Source organism: Thalassophryne amazonica, chromosome 17, assembly GCF_902500255.1.
Source record: "Thalassophryne amazonica chromosome 17, fThaAma1.1, whole genome shotgun sequence".
Classification (NCBI taxonomy): Eukaryota; Metazoa; Chordata; class Actinopteri; order Batrachoidiformes; family Batrachoididae; genus Thalassophryne; species Thalassophryne amazonica.
The window spans coordinates 10,669,775-10,697,155 of NC_047119.1; the positions used below are offsets into that span (position 1 = coordinate 10,669,775).

A 27,381-nucleotide genomic window follows, 5' to 3' on the forward strand; every position below is an offset into this window, starting at 1 on the left:
TACTTTTTTTTTTCCTCCTCTCCGTCACGGCTCCCTCTCTTTCTGGTAGCTTATGTCCCTGTTAACGTCCCCCCACCAGCCCCCACCTGCCCCCCCTGCCTCATCCCCACCCTCACCCTCTGCTGTTCCCAACGACCCCCAGTCTCCCAAGCAGCACAAGGAGCCCCTCTCCCACCGCCTCAACGACTTCATGGCCTCCAAACCCAAAATGCACTGCCTCCGGAGCCTGAGGCGAGGGGTAAGTGTGTGTGTGTGTGTGTGTGTGTCTGGTGGTTCTTTGTGTGTGTATGTGCATTTTGTGTGTGTGCACCTGTATCTGCCAGCTCTGTACCTGCCCCACTGTATGAGTGAAGACATGCAAAGGTATTGTGTTGGTACTGCTGTTTTAGGTCGTGTTTAGTACTTTGTCACGTGTAGTATCGACTGACTGGACATAGCCCAGGAGTATTACGTCAAATTTGAGCCAAACAAATTTATAACAAGCTGAAACTTTCAGGAAATGTTTGGAAAACTGTCCGAAATAACATAGTAAAACTGCCCAAGAATCCCCCTTGGGACCTTTGAGAAATTAAAGATGATCACTGTTTTCATATTTTATCATATTTCAGGTTGAAATAATCGCAGAATTAAAAAATAATGGGTGAAAGCATAGGTTTTAAGTTACAAAAAAATCAATTACTAAGTCTGTTTTAAGATAAAATCAGCTATATTTACTCGTAATAGAGGTGACATGCACAATGTTGATGCCATTGACTAGTATGGTTGACATTCTACATACGTCACGGTTCATGAGGATGATGACTGAGGGTCACATTCGGAATTTATGAATTGATTGGTTGATTGATTGATTGACTAGTTTACTTGTCAAATCTCTGGCAACGCAACTCTATCAAATTCCGTCCTTTATGTTGAGAGAAATGGAGGATTCAACACCAATCTCTCAACTGAATATGAGCAAGTAACCATGTGTCATGTTGTAAATGTGTTTCACAAGTTTTAACATTTGTAATTGTTTTATTAAATACAATCCATGAATATTCTAACTTTACTTTTAAGGTGTTTATAGTATTACAACAGATACGGTGAAAGTTGCTCATGTCAGGTGGTTTCAAGGTGGAAACTATGCACCCATTGTTTTCATAGCCTATGTATAACTGCATAATGACATTTAAATTTTTAAAATATTATTGGAATTGAATTAGTTGCCCCAAAAAACATATATTTAGACTGATTCTTTGCATTTTTTATGTTTTAAGCCTGAGATATGATAAAATATGAAATCGGCAGCCATCTTGGATGGCATCTTGAATTTCTCAAAAGCGCAGAGGGGATTCTTGGGGACTTTAATATGTTATTCCTGACAGTTTTCTAAACATTTCCTAAAATTTTCAGTTTGTTAAATAAATTTGATCTGGGTCTAAACCTGTTACTCCTGGACAAACATGCTAATAACCCTGGATGTCCACTAGACATAGTTGCGTCATGTTATGTAGCAATGGAAATGTTCACAAGAACAGTTTCACAAACAGCACTCCATAAACTGAGACAAGAAAGCGATTTTGACAGAAGGTTTGGGCATTTAGAGAGATTATTCAGACTTTCCTGGCCAAACAACAGTCCTGCAATTCATTCAGACTTCCTACTCTACTGATGTGGCTCTCTCTTTGATTTTTTAATTCAATATGACATTAAAAGTTACTCTGTTTGAGTCACAAGAAGATTTCATGTGGAACACGACCTCCTAGCTGGACACCATTCCAAAAGAGGACTTCCAGAAATCCTGCTATCAATTGCAGAACTGCTGGGAGAAGTGTATGTAAGAGAGTAGGGATCTTGAGGAATCACAGGAGTGTTCTGTTTGTCCAGGAAAGCCTACATCAACTGAGCAAAATGAGCGGCTACAGGACTGTCATTTCGGCTTGTGAATGGCCTCAAGCTCATTTAGTTAGATTAGCTAATTCGTAATAGCTTTTAATTAACCTATTAAAATTTTGTACATCTGTTGACGAAATAAATTTAATTCAAGTTAGTGTTCTAAAATGTTTTAGTAGATTATATATCAGGATCTGTTGGTCATACTGCTTAAATTTTGGTGTCAAATTATTTTCAAAGTCCTTGTGTCTTATGGCTTTATCAGAACACTATCACAAATTATAGCCTGATAATCATAAATCTAGAAAAAAACTACTGCTGAGATCTTAGTAACCTTTGATACTAAAAAAAGGAGAACAAAAGGGATTTTTTTCATAAATCACCCAGCAACATAAGGTGTCTGTTTGCTTCATTGAAACTTTTTTCTTTCATGAAAATGACTAGACACACGTGCTTTGAGCTTTGACCCAAATGCATGGATGCTTATTCGCCGTCTTTGGACGGATTTCTGTCTTTTTGCAAAATCTTGCCGTCTAAAAGAACAAGCAAAACATAAATTTTTATTTCCTCAAATCCATACATGTCAACCTATACGGATTGTCCGTAAATTATACAGATTTTTCCGAGTTTCAGAGTCATACGGACGTACAAATAAAGTCTTACGGATATTCAGGGTTTGGTCTGCAGCAGCTCTGTAATCAACCGTTTCTGCAGCGCGTCTCCACTTTGATGCGTGAGCCATTGAAGCGATGCTTCGAACCACTGGCTCGTGTTTTTTTGATTCGCTGCTCTTCAGAAGCGGTAAGTCTGCTTCTTAAGTCCTCTCAAAGCCATTAAAATATCGTGAGTCGCTTTTGTGTGGATTAAAGTCACTAACTGGGACTCTTGTCATGTTGTAGTCAAGAAATGAGAATCGTCCTCTGTTCCGTTGACGCAAAATTCCAAACGCTATAATACAGAAAATAAACTACAATCGACTAAAACTTTTTTTTCTTCCCAAAATGAGACGTCCTGTGTTCTTTATGAATTAAACTGATGCTGACATACAGCACAGCCAGCTGTAAGAGCTCAGTTCAGATATATGGAAAGACATTCATGCCAAAATGTCTGAGAGGAAGTGCTTTTGACAAAAACTACAGATTTTGTTTATTTCTATTTATGTCCAGAGATCAAGGATCCACCATGTAGAGTTTATTATGTCCAACGTTTAAGGATCCAGTGACAGATTTCATATTTATTTACTTTAAGACTCAATTAAATGTTCAATTTCAATTCAATTTCAATTTAATTGGCTTATAAAGCACCAAATCACAACAAAAGCCATCTCAAGGCACCTCACATAGAACAGTTCAACATAAGAAATTTAAATAAATAAATAAAAATTGAAAAAATTCAAATGCATAATTAAAAACAGAAGTAAAAGAATAAAACAGATAAAAAAAAAATAAAAACTATTCATAACAAAGAGAATAAAAATAGGCTTTAAGGCTTGACTTAAAGTATAGTAGATATTTTAGATTGATACTCATGTTTTGTACATCCATATTAATTTAGTCAGTGTGATATTCAAATATGATTTTACACAGGAGAGAAACCAGGATGTGGAACATTGGTTGATGTGTTTATACTGTGTTTATGTAGTTCTGTAAGAAGAAAATGTGACACTCTAGGTATAGAATGACTGATTAGATGCCATGTCAGTGTTCAGAGCAGACAAATAGGCTGACTGTATATGTATTTACTATAATAGTATGTATACATGGTAATGTCATCTGTGATGGCATACAAAAGTGAATTGATCCTAAGCAGAATCTCATCAGTATTATGTTGTTATGTATCTTTATCTAGTCTGAAAGCAATTATCTAGTCCCTAGTCTGAAAGCATTATGAAGTTAACTAGTTCTTTGAATGTTGAGATTTTAATTGCCTAGTCTTTGAGCCCAATCAGAAACAAACTAAATCAATAAAGTTTTTGCATGAGTTAGCTATATTTGTAAACTGTTGTGTTGTTATATTCTGTATATACTCCTACAGGATGGTACAACATGCTATACTGCATGAGATCACAAGAGAAATTTAACAGCTGTTTTGAGTCCAAATTTATTCCAAATAATGCACCAAAATGCACCACAGGGCACTTAAATTCTTAAAATTTCCGGGGGGAGCAAACCCCCCCCAGACCACCCTCCCTTTTGCCGCAAATAGTTGCTGTCTTTTAATTTACCAAGACTTTCGATTGCTGTCTTTTTTTTTCATCCTAAGCATCCATGCAAATGAAAGGGCCTGTCTCACTACCTCAGTAATATCTGACTCCAGAGAGCAGATTTTGAACTAAAATCACCGACAGATCATGAATTTCTGTGTTTTTAATGGAAAAAAAAAATCACATTTTTCAACTTATAGTGTAATTCAGAAGGGAAATTTTTTTTATGTGGGAATAATTTGACATCAAAATCAAGAAAATAAAATGAGTCAAAACAATCTGATGGGTGGTTACAAATACACCCAATGGCCACTTTATCAAGTACACCTTGCTAGTACCAGGATGCCCCCCCCCCTTTTTTTTTTTTGCCTTCAGAATTGCCTTAATTCTTCTTGGCATAGATTGAACAAGGTGTTGGAAACATTCCTCAGAGATGTTGGTCCATATTGACATGATGGGATCACGCAGTCACCCTTTCAACCAGTCTGCCCATTCTCCTCTGACATCAACAAGGCATTTTCATCCACGCAATTACCACTCACTGGATATCTTCTCTTTTTCAGACCATCCTCTGTAAAACCTAGAGGTGGTTGTGTGTGAAAATCCCAGTAGATCAGCAGTTTCTGAAATACTCAGTCCAGCCTGTCTGGCAACAACAACAACCATGCCTCGTTCAAATTCACTTAAATCCCCTTTCTTCCCCATTCTGATGCTCGGTTTGAACTTCAACAAGTCATCTTCACCACGTCTAGATGCCTAAATGCATTGAGTTGCTATGTGAGTGGCTGGTGAGTATATGAGGTGCATCCAAAAAGTATCCAACCTTATTTTATCCCAGTGGAAACAAATGTAACATGTGAGGTGTCACTTGGTGGAGAGGTGAAGGGAACCTTCTTGCAGTCCGTGCATTGAGTTTGCAGCAGGATGATGTGAAGTTGCAGCTCATACTTGAGCAGGAGGTGCATTTATATAGGTTTGTAGATTTGTAAATTTATAATATAAATATATGAAGTTATTTGTATACTTATAATTAGATTTTACATATTGGTTCGTTGTTAATTCAAACCTTCTGTTTAGAGTCAAAAAACATTCATGTTCTCACACTATTATTGCACCTTAAAAATAAGTACAAGTGACGCACGCTGTGTACATGTAACCAGGTTAGAGTAGCTCATTGGACTGATGGGCCACCAGTCAGGTTTCAGGTTTCAGCAGTGAAACACTGGAACGTGACACCTCAGTGTGTAGTGGACATTACGGGTAATGGCATGTATGCGTGATTGTTGTAATAAAAGCGATTTCTGAAGTCAAGCTCTGATGTTTTTGTCACTGCCGTTTCCAGTATCAGCAGCTATAGTCTATGATGATTTTAACAAAACCTGTTCTTTGCACTCTTCTTCCTGGTCACTATTTGGAAAAAAGGTGTAAATGTAAAATGTAATTAACCAACTTAGTTCACAGAACACCAGCATCCTGTAATAAATTAACAGTGCTCTTATAAAAAGAAGTGCGATGCAGCCCTCAGTCAATCCCAGCAATCTCAGTTTCAACATTATGCATCAGGACTCTCAACTTCACTCATACAGTGTTTCTCAGCTCTTTTTGCTTTTAGCCTGCTTCTGTAGTGCATAACGACAAATCCACAGTATCTGTGTGTCTCACCAGCAGCGTCTCCATCTTGTCCTTTCATTCTTCATGTTAACTGTGTTCTCATAATGACAGCCTCTCTCCCCAAACCCTCCTCCTTCCACAAAAATTAGTAAGATGCCTGTGCAGTCTTAACATTTGCATGGAGACTGTAGCTGCTCCCCGTGCACCTCTCTGCAGTCTATGCTGGAGGCAGATTTTCTTCTTTTTTTTTCATTTTTGTTTGCATTTGCATCATTGATAAGTAAAATAAAGTAGGGCTTAAAGTAAAAAAAAAGATCATAGTAACAACAACTGATGCGATTGAGGTTCTCCTGGAAAGTGAACAAAACCAAATCAGAAAAGGCTGAGATGATGTGGAAAATGCAAATAAATATATATATAATATATAAGTAATCACAGAGGTATATATATAATAAATAAATATATATATATATAATAAAAACTTGCAATGATTCTTGACTTTTCTTTCATTACAGACAGTATGAGCCTAATCTTTTGTGTGGCCATGTTCATTTCCTTTGAGGACTGGCGAACGTTTGAGCGCGTGGTACAGCTGGCCGGGCAGCCTCAAGTCAGTTCCACCACATAGATTGTAGTTTGCATGACAGACAAAGTGTGGAGATTAAGTAAAACACATAAGGGCATTCGTATCTGATTGCTTTGCTCATATGCTTTGCTGTGGACATACAGCGTCTGTCAGCTGACCGCCGACTGACTGACAGCTGGACGTGACTGTGCATGCAAGGTGTTACATTACAGACACAGACATCAGACAGATGAAGGACAAAACATACATTAAGTTAAAAATCACAGAACAAAGCAACAGAAAGTGAGCCTTTTTTTTTTTTCTGTGACCTGCTGAGGTCCGCTGACAGGTGGGCGTGTCCTGTTTAGATATCTGTGCTCGCAAGTCAAAGCTGGGGAACAGCTGTAGTGGCTTGTAGAATATGAAGTTGCATAACTACAGCGTGAAGCGTGGACGTCGGCATGCTGTCGTCACGTGGAAATAAATTAAAACATATCCCTTCAGCTGACCATGGCATCAGCACACCGCAATGCTGGCGAATATCGTGCCATGCAGAAAATCACCACGAGGCGAGTGTCACTGCGGGATTCCCCATATTGTAATAATTAAAACACATACCACATTTGCAACGTGGTCACCAGCAGAACACTGCACACTGTACACGCCATGTCGGCGCCAGCTCTTCATGAGACAAGAGCCGACTCCTCATGAGACGAGAGCCCGGCTGATGAGAGGAGCGCATCAGGTAGTTCATGTAAAACCTAAAAGGGAGAAGAGTAATCCACATCATTTCATTGCTTCCTGGTGTACGTCTAGGCGGAGTCTAAGTCCACGCTTTATAACAGGAATTAAGTATTATAAATTGTGGTGTTTCTTAAAATATTTTGTTCCGTTGCTGTCTGCATGACTTTCCACGTGCTCGCACTGTGTTTGTGACAGCAAGGTGGAATGTTTTGCGATTCCCCATTTCATTTTTGGTTTGCGAATTTTCTTCTGGTTTCTGCATCTTTCGTGTTATGTGTGAAGGGGCCCTAATATACGTTCATTCCTGTATTTCAGGCCTGCAACACATTCCAAAAAAAGTTGGGCTGGAGGTGATTTTGGACTGGTAATGAGGTTTGAAAACATAATAATGACTATTATTTCAATCAAGTGATGTCAACAGGTGACACTAATCATGATTTGGTACAAAAGCAGTGTGCATTTGTTGACAAACGGGAGATCCTCTACCCATCTTTGCTCCTAAAAGTTGTTGAAATTTTTCGTGTTTTGCAAAGAAACACTGGAAGGGATTTTCATATTGCTCCCTGTACAATGCATAGTATAGTTCAACAATTTATGGAAACTGAAGGAATTTCTGTGTGTAAAGGTAATTTACACATCTGTGATGCTAACAGTAATGCAGAAATAAGTACATTGGGCCTCATGTATCAATGTTGCGTACGGTGATATTTGAGCGTATATGGGGTGTACGCCAAAATGGCTGCACTACTTGGCATTTATCAATGTGGTCATTGGCGTACGGTGCGCTGAAAATATACACCAAGTTGAGAGGTGGTGTAAATTGTACACCAAAATGAACCAGCACTGGAATCCACATAAAAATGAAAATGATGTGCAATGATTGACAGTGCAATCATACAAATCAATGCATATGTTACATAAATAACACTTTCTTGATTATACCACATAATAATTAACACAAATCCCGCTTTTGCGGGATTGTTGGTCTCAAGCACGATCCTTGGCCACAGCGCTGACTGCAAAGAAAGCGCTGCTCGCCTTTTTCTCCAGAGCCTGGAGCCAGAGCAGCGCTGAGCTTAACATTATGTGGTGTGATCGTTTTAGACAATGAAATTGATAATTACAACTGTAGTGTTGTCATTCCCTTCGCCCGTGCTGTAATCAGGTTGTGTCTTCTCCATTCGTTTGTTACAATAAAATAAATAAAGAAATAAAATTTAAAAATAAAGAAATCTGAAAAATTAGGTGTGTCTTATTAATTGAGCGAGCAAATATCCACATGTCAAGAATTATTGACATGTGAAAAGAGAATACAATGGTCCCTCGCTATAACGCGGTTCACCTTTCGCGGCCTCGCAGTTTCGCGGATTTTTTTAGTCCAATTTTGCATGCTTTTTTTTTTTTTACAGTGCATTGTGTTCTGCGTGTCTGTTTATAAGAATCTTCTCACCCAGAAGAAAAAAGAGCGCCAACAACTACCCATAACTGTGTTCTTCACTCGGAAAAAGACACCTGCAGCGAGGTTTGACTCATTGGAAAAAGGCGTGGCGTCAGGACGCAGAGGCGCGATCTGTGAAATACTGGTCAGTCACTATTAATCATTTCTTATGTGTCCAACCTCGTAGGTTGATCGTTAAAATTAAATTCGTTAGTTCTAAAAGCCATCATAATTATTTATAGGAAAACGTTCTATTTTTATTTCTCAAACAAATGTTTGGGCCTGAAAACAGGTTGGTCTTATTTTTCTACTAAGGTTTAAACTTTGAGAGTGTTTACACACAAGAGAAAAGTGAGAAAATGTTCATGCCTGATTGAGTAAAGTGTAAAAAGTGGTTTTACAGGGTTTTTACAGCTTTAAAACGTCTATAATAATTGTAAAAACTAACGCTGACTACCTACTTCGTGGACTTCGCCTATTGCGGGCTATTTTTAGAACATAACTACCACGATAAACGAGGGACCACTGTAACACTTTTTTGATTATACTACAAAACAATTGATACGATGGCCGCTTTTGACGCTCTATTGGCACGCGTCGTGATTGGTGAAGTTCTTTTTCTTTGCCGTCTTCCTGGCTTCCATGTCGTAAAATGAGGGTATGTCTGAAGCGGAGTCTGAATATTTATGGGCGTGTTTATTATAATTACGATTGTTTTCACCCGCTGCATTTATCATGGTCACGTCAGGCGTACGCCGGAAATGGGCAGGTGCGCACTGCTTGATACATGTCACGGTAACTTTGGTGTACTTCAAATTTACTCCGTAAATTTACGCCACAAGTGCGCAACGTTGATACATGAGGCCCATTGACATTTTAGAGTAACATGCTGCCTTCAAGGTGACATCTTTTCCAGGAACATCCATGCATTTCCCAACATGACAATGCAAAGCAGCTATCTGCATACATTACAAAGGTATGGCTCCAGAAGAAGAGGATATAGATACTGGACTGGACTGCCTGTCGTCCTGATCTGTCCCCAATAGGGAACGTGTTGAGAGTTTTGAAACAAAAAATGCTGTAATGATGACTGTGTTGTTGCACACCTTAATACGTGTTTGCAGGAAGAATGGGACAAACTAACACCTGACACACTTCGTTGCTTGAATCCTCAATGTCAAAACATCCGCAACATTACAAAGTGGAAGATGTTTTGGCATTCCAACTTTTTTTTGGAATGTGTTGCAGGTCTTAAATGCAGGAATGAATCTGTATTAACAAATGAACGTGACTACATAAGACATGAAAATATCTTGGATTCATACTGTCTGCAATAAAAAAAAATCCAAGTAAGTGTAAGGATCACTGCTTTTTTTTTTTTTTTTTTTTTACATTTTCGGTACCAACCCAGCATTTTCTGATTTTGAAGTTGTTACTATGTTCTCAGTACCACCCCAGGGTTAGGGTTAGGGTTAAGGAATATTAATCATCATGTTCCCTTTATTACTCATCAAGTTCCCTTTGTAAGGCACAGTGTATGTTTTAATGGAGTTCCTAGCTGGGGCAGGCCATCGTTTGCCTACCCATAATGCACTTCAGCTCACAGTTTTCTCTGACCTCAGGAATGGGCATGTTTCTTCCGGACTGCTCAAATATAGTTTTGTTCATGTTGATATTTTGAAAGGGCAGTACTCAAAATAAAAAACTGTTCTATGAATTATTGCTCACGTGATGTCTGAAAAAGCAAATGAACAATGGGGTCCAGCAGCACATATTATAGAGGAAATGATCAAGGTCGACAGAAAGGGGAAGGGTTCTTTTTTTTTTTTTTTGCACAGATCAAACAGGAAGTGCACACTTTCTGAAAACGGAAGTGTTGAAACAGCTCTTGCAAAGAGAGATTAAAACTTGGGAGTCAAATAGGGTACATTGTTTCAGACTCAACACAGATTAAAAGAATATGGCAAAAGAAAAATATTGAATGGAGGTTATCAGGAGTGTTATTTGGATTTGGCTGGAAATCCATTTAAATTAAATTATACCCCCATGACGCCTTTTTATCCTTCATAATAATAAACTGAGTGTTATGTATGTCGATGACATACTGATTTAGACTAGAGATCTGATTTGTTCTTTTATTTTGGCAGTAATTCTACCTCGTGGTAGTATTGGCACAGAAAACAGCAGGTGCGTAGTTAATCCAAGAAGAATAACAAGAAGTTCTTCAGGGACACGAGCCCTGATGGCTCACTGACAGACGTTTTGGCTTTATGCCCACTGAACAGCTGCAGGTAGAGAGCCATTGTAAATCCTCAGCCTTTCACAAACAGGTCTACATACATGAGATCCACCCAGTTTAAACTAGTAACACCTTACTTGTAAATATTCATTCAAGTATTCTGAAGAGGATTACCTCTGCTGAGGAGGTAATGGTTCCACCCATTTGTTTATTTGCTTGTATCTCGTAAAGAAACATTGGCTTTGGGGTGGAGCCATTCAAGAACCATTCAGTGTGTTTTTTGAAATTGCAACACAACACGTTAGTAAGGTTGGGGTGGCTCAACATAATAGTTGGCTAGTACCTGACTATGTCGCTGATTAGTCGGGTAATTCAGATAGCATGGTTTTCCTACAATTTAAGTAAGTTCTCAACAAAAAAGTAACGTTTCTAATACCTGTTTAAGCAACAAATATTTGTGGCCTCATTGACACAGGCCGTTTCATGCATTTCTACTTTGGTTGATTTACAATGCCCACTGATTTCAACAATGATTACTTTTATTTCCAAGAATCAGGAAAACCGTTGCCAAGGACCCAAATGCAGTGGATTAACCTATTTTCCTCCACTGCTATCAAAAAAAAGAGACAATGTATCCTTGTAAAGATTAGGGAGTTTAAAGAGACCGTTTTAAAGGTCTGCTGCTGGCCAGAAATTGATTTATGTTTCTGTCACAGGCTGTTTCATTCATTCAGATCTTTTGACTTCTCTCTTAGGGATTACCACAGCAAATCCAATATGGATCTGCATATTGATTTGGTTTTTATCCCAGATGCTCTTCCTGACACAACTCCATATTTCATGGAGAATGGGCAAGGGTGGCCTTGAACTGGGAACCTTCCACTATAGAAACAAGCACACTAATCACTTGGAGACTACTTCATTCATTAACTTTATATATATAAAGACAGCTATCAAGCCAACTTTTTATGTTGCTTTACATCTCACATTAAGGTTGAAGTTTGATTTCTAGCTATAACTAGTATTCAATGCTTCCTGTTACAGGGAGCCCAGTGGCTCTTCACTGCAGTGCAGACAAAGTAACAAGCAGTTCTTGTACATGTTCATGAAATCTGGGGAGTAGGTCATGTTCCTGCAGTGGAAATGGGCCTAATCTTTTTTCCCATGAAAAAAAAAAAAAAAAAAATATATATATATATATATATATATATATATATATATAAATATATATATATATATATATATATATATATATATATATATATATATATATATATATATATATTTTTTTTTTTTTTTTTTTTTTTTTTTTTTTCATGGGAAAAAAGATTAGGCCCATTTCCACTGCAGGAACATGACCTACTCCCCAGATTTCATGAACATGTACAAGAACTGCTTGTTACTTTGTCTGCACTGCAGTGAAGAGCCACTGGGCTCCCTGTAACAGGAAGCATTGAATACTAGTTATAGCTAGAAATCAAACTTCAACCTTAATGTGAGATGTAAAGCAACATAAAAAGTTGGCTTGATAGCTGTCTTTAGCTTCCAGCATTAAATGTTCTCGTCAGAAGGCAAAAGCAAGAGGTATTTATACTTTTTAAAAATTTGGCTTCTCACTAGAGATCGAGGTAAAGCAAACTCTTAAAATATCTATATTTAATTTCTTATCTGTTTGTGGGCTTCTTAGCAGAGGGGGTGGCGAGGTAGTCGGTGCACTTGGTTTCAGTGCGCAAGGTTCCCTGTTCAAACCCCACCCCTGCCACATTTCTCCATGTAACGTGGAGTTGCATCAGGAAGGGCGTCTGGTGTAAAACTTGTGCCAATTCAACATGTAGATCCACCTCGGATTTGCTGTGGTGACCCCGAGTGCAAACAAGGGAGCGGCTGAAGGGACTTACTATCTGTTTGTGGGCTTCTTGATTGCAATGCCCTCTTCTCCACTGCAACATTCCTCATGGAACAAAAAAGCACTGAGTCTTTTCTCCCTGCAGCTCCGGCACATGGAAGCCGGAGCTGCAGGGTGGTGCATGGTGCATTATTCCATTGGTTTTGCGGTATTAGCCACTTTTCGTGTTGTGGTTGCTCAGTCGTGTGTAGTCCTGCATTATTTTTCTCTTTTCTCTCTGCACTTTTTTGCAGGATTTTTGAAGACTTCCAGTCCTGCTAAAACTTTCTCTCAGCACTGTTTCATTGTGTTTAATTCCACGGAAATCCAAGTCTGCTGATGTAGACTGTCACACTTCTCTTCGAAAATTTGAATCCTCGCTGAATTTTGTCTGTACCTGCGCATCAGTCCATTAGTCGGCTTTTCTTTCCATTGAGGTTATTCTTATAGTCTCTGCTTAGTTTCACTTTTACAAATGCCGCTTAATGTGGTTGTTGCCTTCCTGCATGTGTTTGACCAATCAGCAAAGAGGCCTGCCCAGCGGCATTTCAGGGCCGCTCAGAAATTACATACTTTGCATGAGGACTTTCCTGGCCTGAAATAAGGTCTCTGAAAAATCAATTTTCACTGGCATTGGTGCAGACATGCACAGATGTGATGGCTCCCCTAAAATTACTCAAAGGTTCCTCTGTGGAATCTACCGTCTATACCAGTTGGACTGTCCCTGGCCAGGTATCAGCCATCAAGGGCTCATGCATCAAAGGTTGAGCCCTTTTTTGAAGAAAGCGCTAAATGAAATAGGTTTTTATTCAGGTTTATTAAAATCGTCACCCTAAAATAAATTAATTAACATTGTTAACATTAATTAACATTGTTAAAAGCAAAAAATAATGAGTCTTCACTATGTTTTTCTCATGTGTTCCACATCTTACCTGTAATGATATTGTCAGTGTGCGCTGGTAATTGTCGCATGACAGTTACTTTGATTCGAACATTTGCAGTTTGAGTGTTGCTGCACACACTGAATATTGAATAACCTGATTAGAACAGATTTAATGAATAATTTGTCCACCTGCAGTCGCTGCAGATGTAATTTTGCTGTGACGGTTTTACTGCTGCTGACATGAGAAAGCAGCTTAACGTTGACTGGATATCCACTGGCAAGCTATGTACCCGTAAGGAAGAAATCAACCCTACAATGATTGGGAAACTTTTCTGTCTGGTGTCCACTCAGAATTTTGAGCATGCGCACAACGTTCCAATGGTGGACTCGCTGGATATCAGCTGACAAGGAAAACATTTAATGAATGAGAAAAGGATTTGGGATTCATATTTTAAATGTAATGAAAATAGACATTTCATTGAAATGGACGTTTTGTGCATTGGCCCACCCTCTCTTCAGGTAGAATTTTGAGCGAAACATCCTGGACACTGCGAACCGTGAGTACAGTATATGTTTTGAAAAAAATAAGGCCCTTCGGCTCCACCCTTGTTTTCACTCAAGGTCACCACAGCAGATTGAAGGTGGGTCTGCGTGTTTATTTGGCACAAGTTTTACACTGTATGCCCTTCCTGATGTAACTCCACATTACATGGGAAAATGTGGCAGGGGTGGGGTTTATACCGAGACGTTATCCATAGGCACTGAAACCAAGCATACCAACCACTTGGCCACCAACACTGGCACAGTGTATGTTTTGAAACTACCTGAAAAAGTTGAGCCTAATCTAGACCATAAACCATTGCATTTGGAGGTGGCCCTGGATAAGGAGGCCAACAGATTTGTTTTATTTTATGTATTTAATAACTACAAAGTGGTGTTTTACTAAGGAAACAATTTTCATGAAACTTAGCGAAATGCTTCACCAATGTCTTTGAGGTAAAATGGGACGTATGCTCCGAGAAAGAAATTTATATCTTTAGCTTGTTTCTGCTTTTTTTGACCCCCAATTTTCTATTTTCTGCAAGCAGACCAGTGTTACATTTGGCTTTTGCACCATTATCATACTGGAGGTAGAGCGTCAAGCACCGAAAGCACGCAGTGGAGGGATTTGTGCCCCCGCAGTCTTTGTTAAGCTGTCTCATCCATCAGCAGTCACGCTGAATGTGAATATATATGTGTGTTGTGCAGAACTGAAGAGGGAGCACAGTTGAAAGAGAAAGCATGTGTGAAATTAAGAAAATATATACAGTTGCCGACATACGTTTACATACACCTTGGATAAAAAATTCCAAACTCAATTTTCCCCACTGCACATGTTCTACTTTCCATTGACATGAAAAAACATACAAACAAAAATAAATAAATAACCCCCCAAAACACTGGACTAATGTTCACAGTTGATCACCAGGACTAAATTTTTGGATTCATGGCTTCCTCTTTGGTTAACACCCTTTTAGGTCATGGTGATGGAGTACTCTCTTAAGGGCCCCTTCACACATCGTACGAATAAGTACAAAACAGGATGAATCACAGCAAAACAGCTCATATGAGCGAACCACGAAAACATCGAGCCGACGGGCAGGGAGAACGATCCCGCTGTGACGGTTTCGTGCACGTTGTAGCAACAGGTGCACGAAACCGTCGCAGTGGGAACACAGTGTTAGTAGCTGGAGCATGTGTAACCACATCGCACAACTGCTGTGAAGAAAAAAAAAAAAGAAGAGAAAAATACATGCCACCCACGGGATTCGAACCTGCAATTTACAAAAGCTCTGATTGCCAGCCAGAAACTTTACCACTGCACTACCATCGCTGCCTTGTTAAAGCTGTATAAAATGCCTGAAATCAACAAGGACATAGACGTATTTTAAAAAAAACTGCATTTTATTGAATCCCTCTTATCAAGCAAACAATACACGTATGAACCATCTGTTCCTCTGTAGATGACCCATGGTCACAGACATACAGTCATGAAATGACATGAATAAAGCAGGGCATTCTTATCATGTCCATATCTGCTGGCCTGGTGTGTCCAGCCGGCCCTGCATGTGTGTCCAGCCCGACATGCATGTCTTGTGGATGGTGCACCGCAGGACAGACACCGCATCATGTGGAACAGAGCTCATGTGGGTGATGTGAAATTCAGATCACCCGCTGCCTGCTATGATCTGACTGACCATCTCACCTGGAGCAGCCTGTCAATGTGTGCGCCATGCACTCGCTCACTGCAGACCATCGCAACAGTGATATATCTTTTTATGGATGTCAACGTGAGGACAGCAAGCAGGCACCCGCGCGTCACAGTGGACCGTTGTAAATTCAGATATGTCCAAACACGGTACATGTTCTCAAGCTGGGACGTCCAGAGCCAGAGCAGCAGCTGCTGTTGGTGGCCACACACCCTGTCCGTCCAGCGCACACACCAACGTGTCACTCTGTATCATGTGAGCTGTCAGTGAGTCTCTGGTCAGCAGCTGACAGGCACCTCACTGTGCTGTGTGCACTCAGACCTGCCTGTCCGGCTCCCATGTGATCAAGTCTGTGCAGCATAAATATCAGCATTTTATGCAAGTGTGCCCCACCCCCCATGACATGCCACATGTGTTTTTTTTTGGGGGGGGGGGGGGGGGTGACACACGCACACACGTGCGATTCACATGCAGGCCAAACGTGTTTCTTTTTGCAAAGTCACACTCGTGGGGGCACTTAGACAAATTTCACATCCAGCTTGACAGTGTTTGTTGAGCAGTGTTAGATGTTCATGTGTGTCACCTGGAATTTGGCCGACACCTGCCGCGATAGGGGTCGAATGGGCTCTCACATGGCAGACTCTGTCTTTCAGCCGCTGGTTTGCTCAAATAGTTGTAGCAACAGGTGTACGAGGTGTTAGAGGCAGCTCCGATTTTTCACAATTGGCATGCAATTCCTCCTTCGTGCGCTAGTTGACTTAAATCATGTTATGTGTGAAGGGGCCCTAAAGGTGGATGAGTTTACAGTTCTGTCTGCTTCCTCCAACTCTTTCATCAGTTCATTAGTTTGAATCCTGAGATTCTATTGGACCTTTAGGATAAAGTCATGAATGTTATTTTGAGCGTCCTTCCTCAATGATTTAAAGTCTATATGGTCCCAAGGTTCTTATAGGTTCATTTGTAGTACCAACAGTCTTTTCAAGATTCCTCCTAAGGAGTAACCTGACTTGTGGAGATTTACATAAAATTTTGCTCAGGTTGCCTTGTTCTCCTTCTTTAGGTCCCCTCCACTGTTAAATGCAGGATGTCACTGATTATCTAGTCAGTCCCTTAAATACAGCCAAAGGTTCCCCAGTTAACCCCAAATTATCCCAATTAGTCATTGAGAAGCTTTTAGGAGTAATGCCATCAATTTTTAGAAACATCCAAAATCGGACATAGTGAATAAACACTGAAATCTATCTGTCTGCATCCTTCATTATTATTATTACTTCTAACTTATTTCACAAAATTCTCATGGAAATAAAAGTAGCCATAACTAACTTAACACACATATTTACCATAATAGAATATGTACATTTGGGGACAATTGAGTTTTTTGTTTTTTTTGCCAAGGTATAGCCACAACTTTAGTGTTAAGTGGCAGCATTGGTGTTTTCTAATTGACAAAGCTTTATTCTCTCCGACAATTACAACAGCAGCAATCCCCGCGCACACGCATTTATCGCAAAGAGCTCATGAAGAGGACTCTGGGTCGACCTACGTATGCATTCGAAGCCAGGCAATATATTGTAAGTGTTTCTGCGTAGGAGTGTCTGTGTGTACTTGTGTGTGAATGTGTGTACGTAGGTGAGAACAAAAATGGAATATATGTAAGTGATTAGTAAAAGCCAACACAGACAATAGTCTTGTTATTAATCAGGCAGACGTCATTTGTTTTGAGCCACATCCAGTCTCAGTGAGGAAGCTGTTGGCACAAATAATGAGCCGTTTCAAAAACATTTCCCCACAGGATAGTCGAGTGTCTGTGCCTGGCTCAGTATTGATCACGTCTCTGACACTTGTAGAAACCCGCCAAATGATGGCAGGAGATGATGACTTGCAAGCTGCTACATCTCATGTAGCAGCTTGAGGTTTTCCGTCGCTTGCTGTCTCCCTGCAGCTGTTTCAAGTCCACATTGGGGTGAATTCACAAAGTGTCACGAGCACGTGAGGATGTGGGAGATCATAAAATATCAACATGTTTTAATCTCCCCATCACTACTATTTAAATCTCATCAGAGGGTGGATGTTAAATCGTATGTGGTAGTAACACTTTGTGTCTGGTTTCCAGCTTCCACTACCCAGAATTCACCCCTCAAGGGCTTTCTTTGTTCTAGTATGTCATACTGCAGTGGTGTTATCTGTACGTAAAGACCATATGTACATGTATGTCTGTGTCCAAAGTAATGAAATGGGCTAAGATACAGCATAAGAATAATATCTAGGCAAGCATGGATGGAAAACTACTTTAGGTAGCAATGCCAGTTTGAGAAGCACCAGCTGGACACAATAGAGGACTTGTGTTGATTGTATGGAGTCTCTTGTGGTCAGTAATTCAGCTCATTTTACATTAAAAATAAGCACATTATCATCTTTCCTGCTGTATTAACTAAAAAACCTTACCATCTACCGTGACAGCACCCTAAAAGACTGATAATGTAATGAATGAGCTTTCTCCCAAAAGCAGATGGAAATATTGTTGAGCAGAGTTTGTTACTTGCATTCCAATAACTTGATAAAAATGACCATTTTCTCCATAAACAATAAAAAATTTAAATTTCCCTGTTGTCATCAACTGTGACAGTTTCAGCTCCTTCTGTATATTATTCAAGGAGAAAGGAGCAGCGTAGTTACAGGCTTTTTTGCCAAGTTAATTTCTGACTCTGGAAACAAACATTTGAACAATATCACGTGAGCAGGCCATAAGGATTTAGATTCCAAATCATGAACACAAATATGAAGCCATCAAACCAAGGAGAAATTTATAGACAAAAGTCACCAAGTCAGTAAATCTGCGAACATACGAAGCAGGCAAAGCACAGTGATGTACACGATTTCCAAGACAGTAATGAAATGCAGTGCACAGTGGTACACAGTATTCAACTTCTAAAGGCACTGATCAAATGCATTCATAAGAAACAGGCCACCGTAGTCCAACAAAGGAAGAAATGCTGCAGAAATAAAGTCTTTCCAGGCCTTCAGGGAAAAATGGGATGTGTTTATCAAGAAGAAACCTAATTTAAGTTTCAACTTTGAGGCAAGATTTTCAAAATGCAGCTGGAATGACAAGTTCTGATCAAGTATAATTCCTAAAACTTAAATACTTAGAAGATGTGACCATTTCAATATCAACCCCCTGAGCAGTTGAGATCTTAAGAAGATTGGGTGTTATTTTTTGCAATGTGAGAAAAGCATAAATTTTGATTTATCTCTATTTAACACCAACTGTAAGAATTCTACATTTTGAGCAATGGAATTTGTTAAATGCCCCTTCACACATAGTACGAATTTAATCAAATTGTGCATGAATTGCGCATGAAGCAGGAATCGTATGCAAAACGTGTAAAATTGAAGCTGTCTCCAATGCCTCGTACACCTGTTGCTACAACTACTTGCACACACCAGTGGCTGAAAGACAGAGTGTGCGCTGTGCGTGCCCATCAAACCGTCTCGCGGCAGGTGTCGGCCAAATTCCAGCTGACACACATGAACATCTAACACCGCTCGCTTGGCACTTAGAAAATGTGTGGCCATTCGCACTATTAACATTAAAACAGTCAGCAGGCAGGCAATCACTGTCGAGCTGGATGTAAAATTTGTCTAACTGGCCAACGAGTGTGGCTTTGCAAAAAGCCACACATGTGGTGCATGTGTCTTGCACGTGTGCGCCCCTGTTCCCCCAACACATCTGGCATGCCGGGGTGGCACACTCGCATAAAATGCTGATATAGATCTGATATACAGATCTGATCATGTGGTGGCTGGACAGCCAGTTTTGAGTGCACACAGTACAGCGAGAGGCCTGTCAGCTAATCACAGCACACGTACAGCTGGATGACAGAAACTACCACCAGGACAGTTATATAAATAATTACGACAATACCTACATACACAGTTACATTTGGACCAGTTACGTTTGGAAGGACATGAACTTACAACATTTCACTGTTAGGCTCGTCTCTGCCTGCTGTCCTCATGTAGAAAGATATAAAACATCTTTTGCCCTTGCTGAAAAGGTGTGCTGAAAAGGTCCATGTCTTTATTGATTTCAGGCATTTTTCCACACCGATTACAGGCCAGCGATGGTCACGCAGTGATAAAGTTTCCATCTGATAATCAGAGCTTACTGTTAATTTTTAAATTCTTGCTTCTACTTCATTCCAGTAATTAAACCATTACTTAAAAAGCCATCACTTGACCCAGCTATCTTAGCTAATTATAGGCCAATCTCCAGCCTTCCTTTTCTCTCAGAAATTCTTGAAAGGGTAGTTGTAAAACAGCTAACTAATCATCTGCAGAGGAATAGTCTATTTGAAGAGTTTCAGTCAGGTTTTAGAATTCATCATAGTACAGAAACAGCATTAGTGAAGGTTACAAATGATCTTCTTTTGGCCTCAGACAGTGGACTCATCTCTGTGCTTGTCCTGTTAGACCTCAGTGCTGCTTTTGATACTGTTGACCATAAAATTTTATTACAGAGATTAGAGCATGCCATAGGTATTAAAGGCACTGCGCTGCAGTGGTTTGAATCATATTTATCTAATAGATTACAATTTATTCATGTAAATGGGGAATCTTCTTCACAGACTAAGGTTAATTATGGAGTTCCACAAGGTTCTGTGCTAGGACCAATTTTATTCACTTTATACATGCTTCCCTTAGGCAGTATTATTAGATGGCATTGCTTAAATTTTCATTGTTACGCAGATGATACCCAGCTTTATCTATCCATGAAGCCAGAGGACACACACCAATTAGCTAAACTGCAGGATTGTCTTACAGACATAAAGACATGGATGACCTCTAATTTCCTGCTTTTAAACTCAGATAAAACTGAAGTTATTGTACTTGGCCCCACAAATCTTAGAAACATGGTGTCTAACCAGATCCTTACTCTGGATGGCATTACCCTGACCTCTAGTAATACTGTGAGAAATCGTGGAGTCATTTTTGATCAGGATATGTCCTTCAATGCGCATATTAAGCAAATATGTAGGACTGCTTTTTTGCATTTGCGCAATATCTCTAAAATTAGAAAGGTCTTGTCTCAGAGTGATGCTGAAAAACTAATTCATGCATTTATTTCCTCTAGGCTGGACTATTGTAATTCATTATTATCAGGTTGTCCAAAAAGTTCCCTGAAAAGCCTTCAGTTAATTCAAAATGCTGCAGGTAGAGTGCTAACAGGGACTAGAAGGAGAGAGCATATCTCACCCATATTGGCTTCTCTTCATTGGCTTCCTGTTAATTCTAGAATAGAATTTAAAATTCTTCTTCTTACTTATAAGGTTTTGAATAATCAGGTCCCATCTTATCTTAGGGACCTCATAGTACCATATCACCCCAATAGAGCGCTTCGCTCTCAGACTGCAGGCTTACTTGTAGTTCCTAGGGTTTGTAAGAGTAGAATGGGAGGCACAGCCTTCAGCTTTCAGGCTCCTCTCCTGTGGAACCAGCTCCCAATTCAGATCAGGGAGACAGACACCCTCTCTACTTTTAGGATTAGGCTTAAAACTTTCCTTTTTGCTAAAGCTTATAGTTAGGGCTGGATCAGGTGACCCTGAACCATCCCTTAGTTATGCTGCTGTAGACTTAGACTGCTGGGGGGTTCCCATGATGCACTGAGTGTCTCTTTCTCTTTTTGCTCTGTATGCACCACTCTGCATTTAATCATTAGTGATTGATCTCTGCTCCCCTCCACAGCATGTCTTTTTCCTGGTTCTCTCCCTCAGCCCCAACCAGTCCCAGCAGAAGACTGCCCCTCCCTGAGCCTGGTTCTGCTGGAGGTTTCTTCCTGTTAAAAGGGAGTTTTTCCTTCCCACTGTTGCCAAGTGCTTGCTCACAGGGGGTTGTTTTGACCGTTGGGGTTTTTCCGTAATTATTGTATGGCTTTGCCTTACAATATAAAGCGCCTTGGGGCAACTGTTTGTTGTGATTTGGCGCTATATAAATAAAATTGATTTTATTTGATTTGATTCCTTAATGAAACCCTGCTAAATAACATAAACAGACATGCAAATCTGCAGGTCATTACCATAACAGTGAAAGTTAGGTTACATATAATCTGTCAAGTGGTAGAAAACAATAGTGGACCAAGAACAGAACCTTGAGGTACTCCATAGTTTACCCAGATTGCAGCATTGTAGTGAGGATCCAGAAGTAAAATCCCATTAATTTTCTGTATCTACATTTTATTTATTAACTCATACAAGGGAGACTTACAGTACCACAAGCAGTGATATTGTGTGTCTGTGCTCCTTCAGTAGTCAAAATGCCGTATGGGTTTATATGGGATTTTTCTAAAATGTAACTTGAAATGAGAAATTCACATCCAGAACTAGAGCCGCTCAGAAAGAGGGTGGTCAATGTTGAGCTCTGTTGTACAACTCCAGTGTACTGACATTTCTTGGCAGTGTTTCTTGGTATTTGTGGACTTGACTGTACAAGACATCATATCAGAAACTACAGTGAATACCACAGCCAGTGTGGATGACCTTATTAGTGCTCTAAAGTTAGTACTGTACCAGCCTGTGAGCTTTGAATAGGATTAGAAATGATCTGCTACACCTGCACCAACCAGTGGATATTAAAAATACTTGTGCTATGATCTTTGTATTCAAACATAACCAACAATCAGCGTCTACACAACCACAAACTGACTCCCAAGTTTAGATTATTTTACATTTTGTACATTACTTTATGATTCCAGTTATTGTGACATAATACATTCTCATTTTAGCAATATTGTTCAGGAGAGTTTACTCAAGAAAATGTCACTCCAATTTGTCTTTGTACAGTATCTGCCTCCATGTCAACATGCAGTTAGGTCATATATATATGGACATTTATAAAGTTTTTGACATTTTAATTGTCTATCGCACAGACAGCTAAAATGAAACATAAATGTCTATGTATGGACCTAACCTTGCAGCTGAACAAAACTGTTACATGCTTATGTCGCCCTCTGCTGTCATATGCATGTTATCATATAGAGGCAAAGAGGATCCACCCGCCCTGTCTGTCACTGTCAACTGTCCAGCTACTTCCTTTTTAATTTACATTTATTCATCTCTTCTTTTTCTTCATGCTTATGCAGTAGGCTTTTGTCCTTTTTCGCACTTTGGCCTTTCTCATTTTTTATTAATCCATCTTTTTGGGGGGTAGTGGGGGGCATGTTAAATTTCACCAATTAAAAAAAAAACAAAAGGAGGGATCTTTATAGCTGAAACTGAAATAGTTTATATCACCCCAGTAATTAAGTAGTCAACCCAAAGTTATACCCTCCTTTTATCAAATGGTGAAGTTTGATAAAATAAAGTGTTACCTTAAAATTGTGTATGAATTTTTTTGTGTGTGAATAAAGAAGTGACCTCGATATGCTGATGACATTTGTCTCTCTCTTCTCCTCGCCATTTCTTTCTCTTCTTCCCATGAAGCTTTCTCTCAAGCTGGTAAGCATGACCGTATAACCGCACGACCGTTGCGGCATGATCATAGCACGCCTGTCACATCCTTGCAATAACATAATATTAATAACATTCTGTTTGCGGTGTTGTTTTTTTGTCATGCCTTTTCTTTCTTTGGTTTGTTTTTTGTAATCTAAGTTTAAGTTGTTTTTTATTTTTTTGCTGTGACACAATCAACAATGTCAGATTCACGTTGTTGTCTGATGTGTATTTTTTATTTTAATTTTTAATTTTTTTTTAAATTGTGGTTGTGTTCCTGTCGTGTCTCTCCTCGATGTGTCTGTGGTCTCTGTGGTGCAGATCACACTCAATTCCCAAGTCCGGAATCTCATTGAGGTGATCAGATTTACGCTCTGTTTTATCTGTCCGTCTTGTAGTCCTTTTGTCACACTGTGTGTCCACGTGATTTAGAGTGGAATGTAAATACTAATCTGATCATTATGCAGGAGTTGCTCACATGTTTGTAAACTGCATGACCGTTTCAGTAGATGGATGTTGCAAACATGACACAGTGAAGGCAAGATTGGACACCTAGTTTTATACATTTCTGATGTGAGTAAATTAAAGTATGACACATAGGATGCCTTTATTGAAGGTGAGCTGTGATTATATGTAATATTTTCCTTAGAATATTTCACTCTAAAAGATTATTCAGGCAGTGTCTTATAAATACATATCAATTATTAAAGAAAACATACCGAGTAGGAACTGAGGTGAGTCGTCCGTAAAATAAAAATCCATGTCGAAATTTGTATTCAAAATGATCTACTGATGTGTCACTGAAGTCTCTAAAACTCTATTGGAGCAACAGGAGACCACAGTCTCGTTTGGGGCCGGGTGCTAAAGTGGTAAAATATGATGTAATTTGTCTACTTCTGGGGGGCCAACCATGGCTTTTTCAATAGTTTTCTGGGCAAATTACACGCAAACAAAGTGAAAATGCAAAGAAAATGTGACTATGCAGTGGAAAAGTGGACATGTTTTTAACAGGGAGGAGTGGGGTACAATTAGCTAAACCTAGCAGCTAACGTTAGCTTATCGAGCCAGTTGCAGCACCGTTTGTTATAGCTAACACCATAGTCGGTTCTGTTTGGGAAGTTAACGTTAATACACACTTTCGTTTGCATTTGCTGTTATATGTATTTGTTGTTATGACCGTTATTGTACAGTGAAGTGACGCTGTTGTGCCTTATACGCCAGTTACAGGCTTTGTTGGCTAGCAAGGTGCACTAGGCTAATTGATGGCTAAATAACAGTAGCTCATCTGGATATAATTAGCCTATTTTCGGGATTTGCACTTTTATGTTACATGGTGTAAATTTTTAATGGTTCTTCAGTTTAAAGGGTTCTTTAATAGATATCAGTAGATAGTATGTAAGTTTGGAGTTTCCGTTAGAAAGCATGTAGAGTACGGAATTTGTCTGCCAATAGTAGCAATACATAACCTAGCTAGCAGGATGAACTTTAGATAGAGACCTAAAATATATTATGCCATAGCTTCTGTTTCTATAATAACATAACCAGATTCATAGCTTAGTCTACTAGCTATAATTTAGTTTTACAACAAGTCTACAAATTAGGTAGATGTGTACTACAATTTTCTCCTGTATGAACACTTAGAATTCAGGAGCCAACTCCTATAATATTATGTAGTAACTATATTTCTTGTATATGTTGTTTACTACCCTGATTGTGTAAATGTCACTTATATACATGCTGTCCATATTCTTGACCCACTCAGGTGGGTCGTAGCATTCCCATGGGATAAAAAAGCTTTTCAACCTACCATCCCTGGTTCTCAAGACCAGGCACCTAAGTGGCTCTGCTGTTTTTTTTAAAGATATTTAGGTGTACCTTAGTATACACTAGTAAAATTCCACCTTAGATTTGGGAATGTATAATAGAAGATATACCTTACTGAATTTTCATGTGTTGCGGTTTGTTTATGATCCGGAGCACAAACGTTGCAGTTTTGCAGGCAAGAGAATGGAGCTACTTTGGTTAGCTGTGTAGGTGAACACTTAACGGGACACAACATCTCCCACTCGCTTCGTCTTTTCTTCTCCACTGGGAAAAAAAAAAACTTTTCGCAGTTGCTTTGGTGATTGCAGCGGAAAACAAAACAGTACACCATTTATCCGTGTGAAGTTATGCTGTGTATATATTAAATGGAGGTCCCTGTATGTAGTCAAATCCCGCAGTATCACGGAAGGTTCAAATGAGACTGCGGTATCCTATTTCTCCATGCAGTAGAAAGAAAAGAGGCTTTGAGGGTGTTTATCACAAAATCTCAGTCATATACGTACGTAAGTGTAAGAGGGTAGATTAAAAGTGTAATTTTTTTGTTTACATTTATAATCACCCTTGATCATACATCTAAAAGGACATAATTCATGTTCACCCATATTGTTCGTCAGTGGAGCTTTATTATCACAAATCTTATAGGATACCTGTAGCTAATCATGTTACGAGGTACACAGAAGTGAATGTGATTGCTAACATATAACTGACTGTAGTTTGGGAAGCATGTGTCTGCATGATCATTGACAGATGTTTATCTTGCATGCCTGGTAAGTGTTGCATGCTGATAAAGGGACATGGGGTAAGGTTGCCATGGTAACAGCCTGATGTATTTATCCTGGCTCATGTGCAGTGAATCCGGGCCTCCAGCTTACAGCTCCAACAGTGTAACCTGTGGTGCCATTGTCTCCCATCTCAATGAGATGCAAAAGCAGAGCCTTGACCTACTCAGTCCAGCATTAGGCAATTTATTTGCACTCACACACCAATCAATAACAATTATATAAAAGTTTTTATTGGTTATTCCACAGAAACAAGACCAGGGTTAAGACAGCAAATCAGACAGTTTACAGTAGATGCTGTCTTGTATGAAACAGATTCTAGTTATTTCTCAGTGGGATAAGGAGCTCACACACACACACACACACACTCATCTTCAACCACTTAGTCCATTTAAGGGTCACGGGGCTGGAGCCTATCCCAGTAGTCTTAGAGCATGAGGCAGGGTACAGGACAGGACGCCAGTCTGTCGCCACATACAGACAAACAAACACATTCACACACACCTACGGACAATCTAAAGTATCCAATCTACCTAACCTGTGTGTCTTTGGATGTGGGAGGAAGCCAGAGCACCCTGAGAGAGAACACGTAAACTCCACACAGAAAGGCCACAGGTGGGAATCGAACCCATGACTTTGTCGCTGTGAGGCAATAGTGCTAACCACTAATCCACCATGCTGCGCTACCTGGTCATGCTACTTGTCTGTATTCTTGACAAGATACTGCAGCTAGATTGTCCCAGTCCACCCAACTGTAAATGGCAACCAGCCTTTGCTGGGGAAGGAACCTACATCAGAGTGGCATCCAGTAAACTGTAGACTCATCCACTTCCTTCTACGGAATCCATGGATAAGCACCAGCACCACTGGATCTCTGGACCCATGGAGATCTTACTTCATCTTACTTGTTTCAGTGCCCCGATCTGTACCAGGAATCCAGTTACTTTGAAGTTCCAGGTTCTCTTCAGTTTGATTTTGTTGTTGGTATCTTTGTGTATATGACCGTTCTCCTTCTTGGATGTTTGTATTCTTCAGGTTTTGCATCACATGATGGTTCTTGTGACTCCTCCAGGCAGTTACCTGCTCTATTCACACAGGAGCCCAGTTGGACGCTGTGAATCCTCTGGAGAATCGCCTGCTACTCTCACACATGGGCTCAGCTGTACATGACACAGACTTTGTACTCAGGAGCTGGCAGTTTAAAATTTACTTCATGTCCAGTCCAACTGATTAGGACATTTGCATTCTGATGTACCGCTTCCCTGGGCGATGTCTAGACAACTTCAGGAAAGGAATGAATATGTAAAAGAGTCAACTGAAAGTATGAGCATCATGACTCATCAGGACGGTGCAACAGACTGGACATGTTCTCAGCAGTAAATATGATCCTTGGCCTGCCAAAAAAAGTCAATAACACAATCCTCCTCTTTAAGAGAACATTCAAACAGCTTCTGAGCTCACACTGTAACGTGATATGAGGATTAAGAGGATGTAGCTGGTACTTTATTATATTTCCGCTGCATTCACAGAGTATACTCGATTAGACACGATTAGATTAGTGACACTGAATAGGTGAAAGGCCTCAGTCGATAAACAGGTCGA

At 39.7% G+C, this 27,381-nt stretch overlaps 1 protein-coding gene across 1 annotated transcript in view; it reads left to right on the forward strand.

Moving 5' to 3' along the window:
- The window catches only part of LOC117529995 (formin-binding protein 1-like), a 161,800-nt gene that overhangs the window by 127,215 nt on the left and 7,204 nt on the right, over positions 1-27,381 (forward strand). The window contains exons 10-11 of the mRNA XM_034192918.1: positions 50-238; positions 23,168-23,182. Of these exons, the coding sequence (XP_034048809.1) occupies positions 50-238; positions 23,168-23,182 (204 nt within the window). The remainder of the gene's footprint in view (positions 1-49; positions 239-23,167; positions 23,183-27,381) is intronic.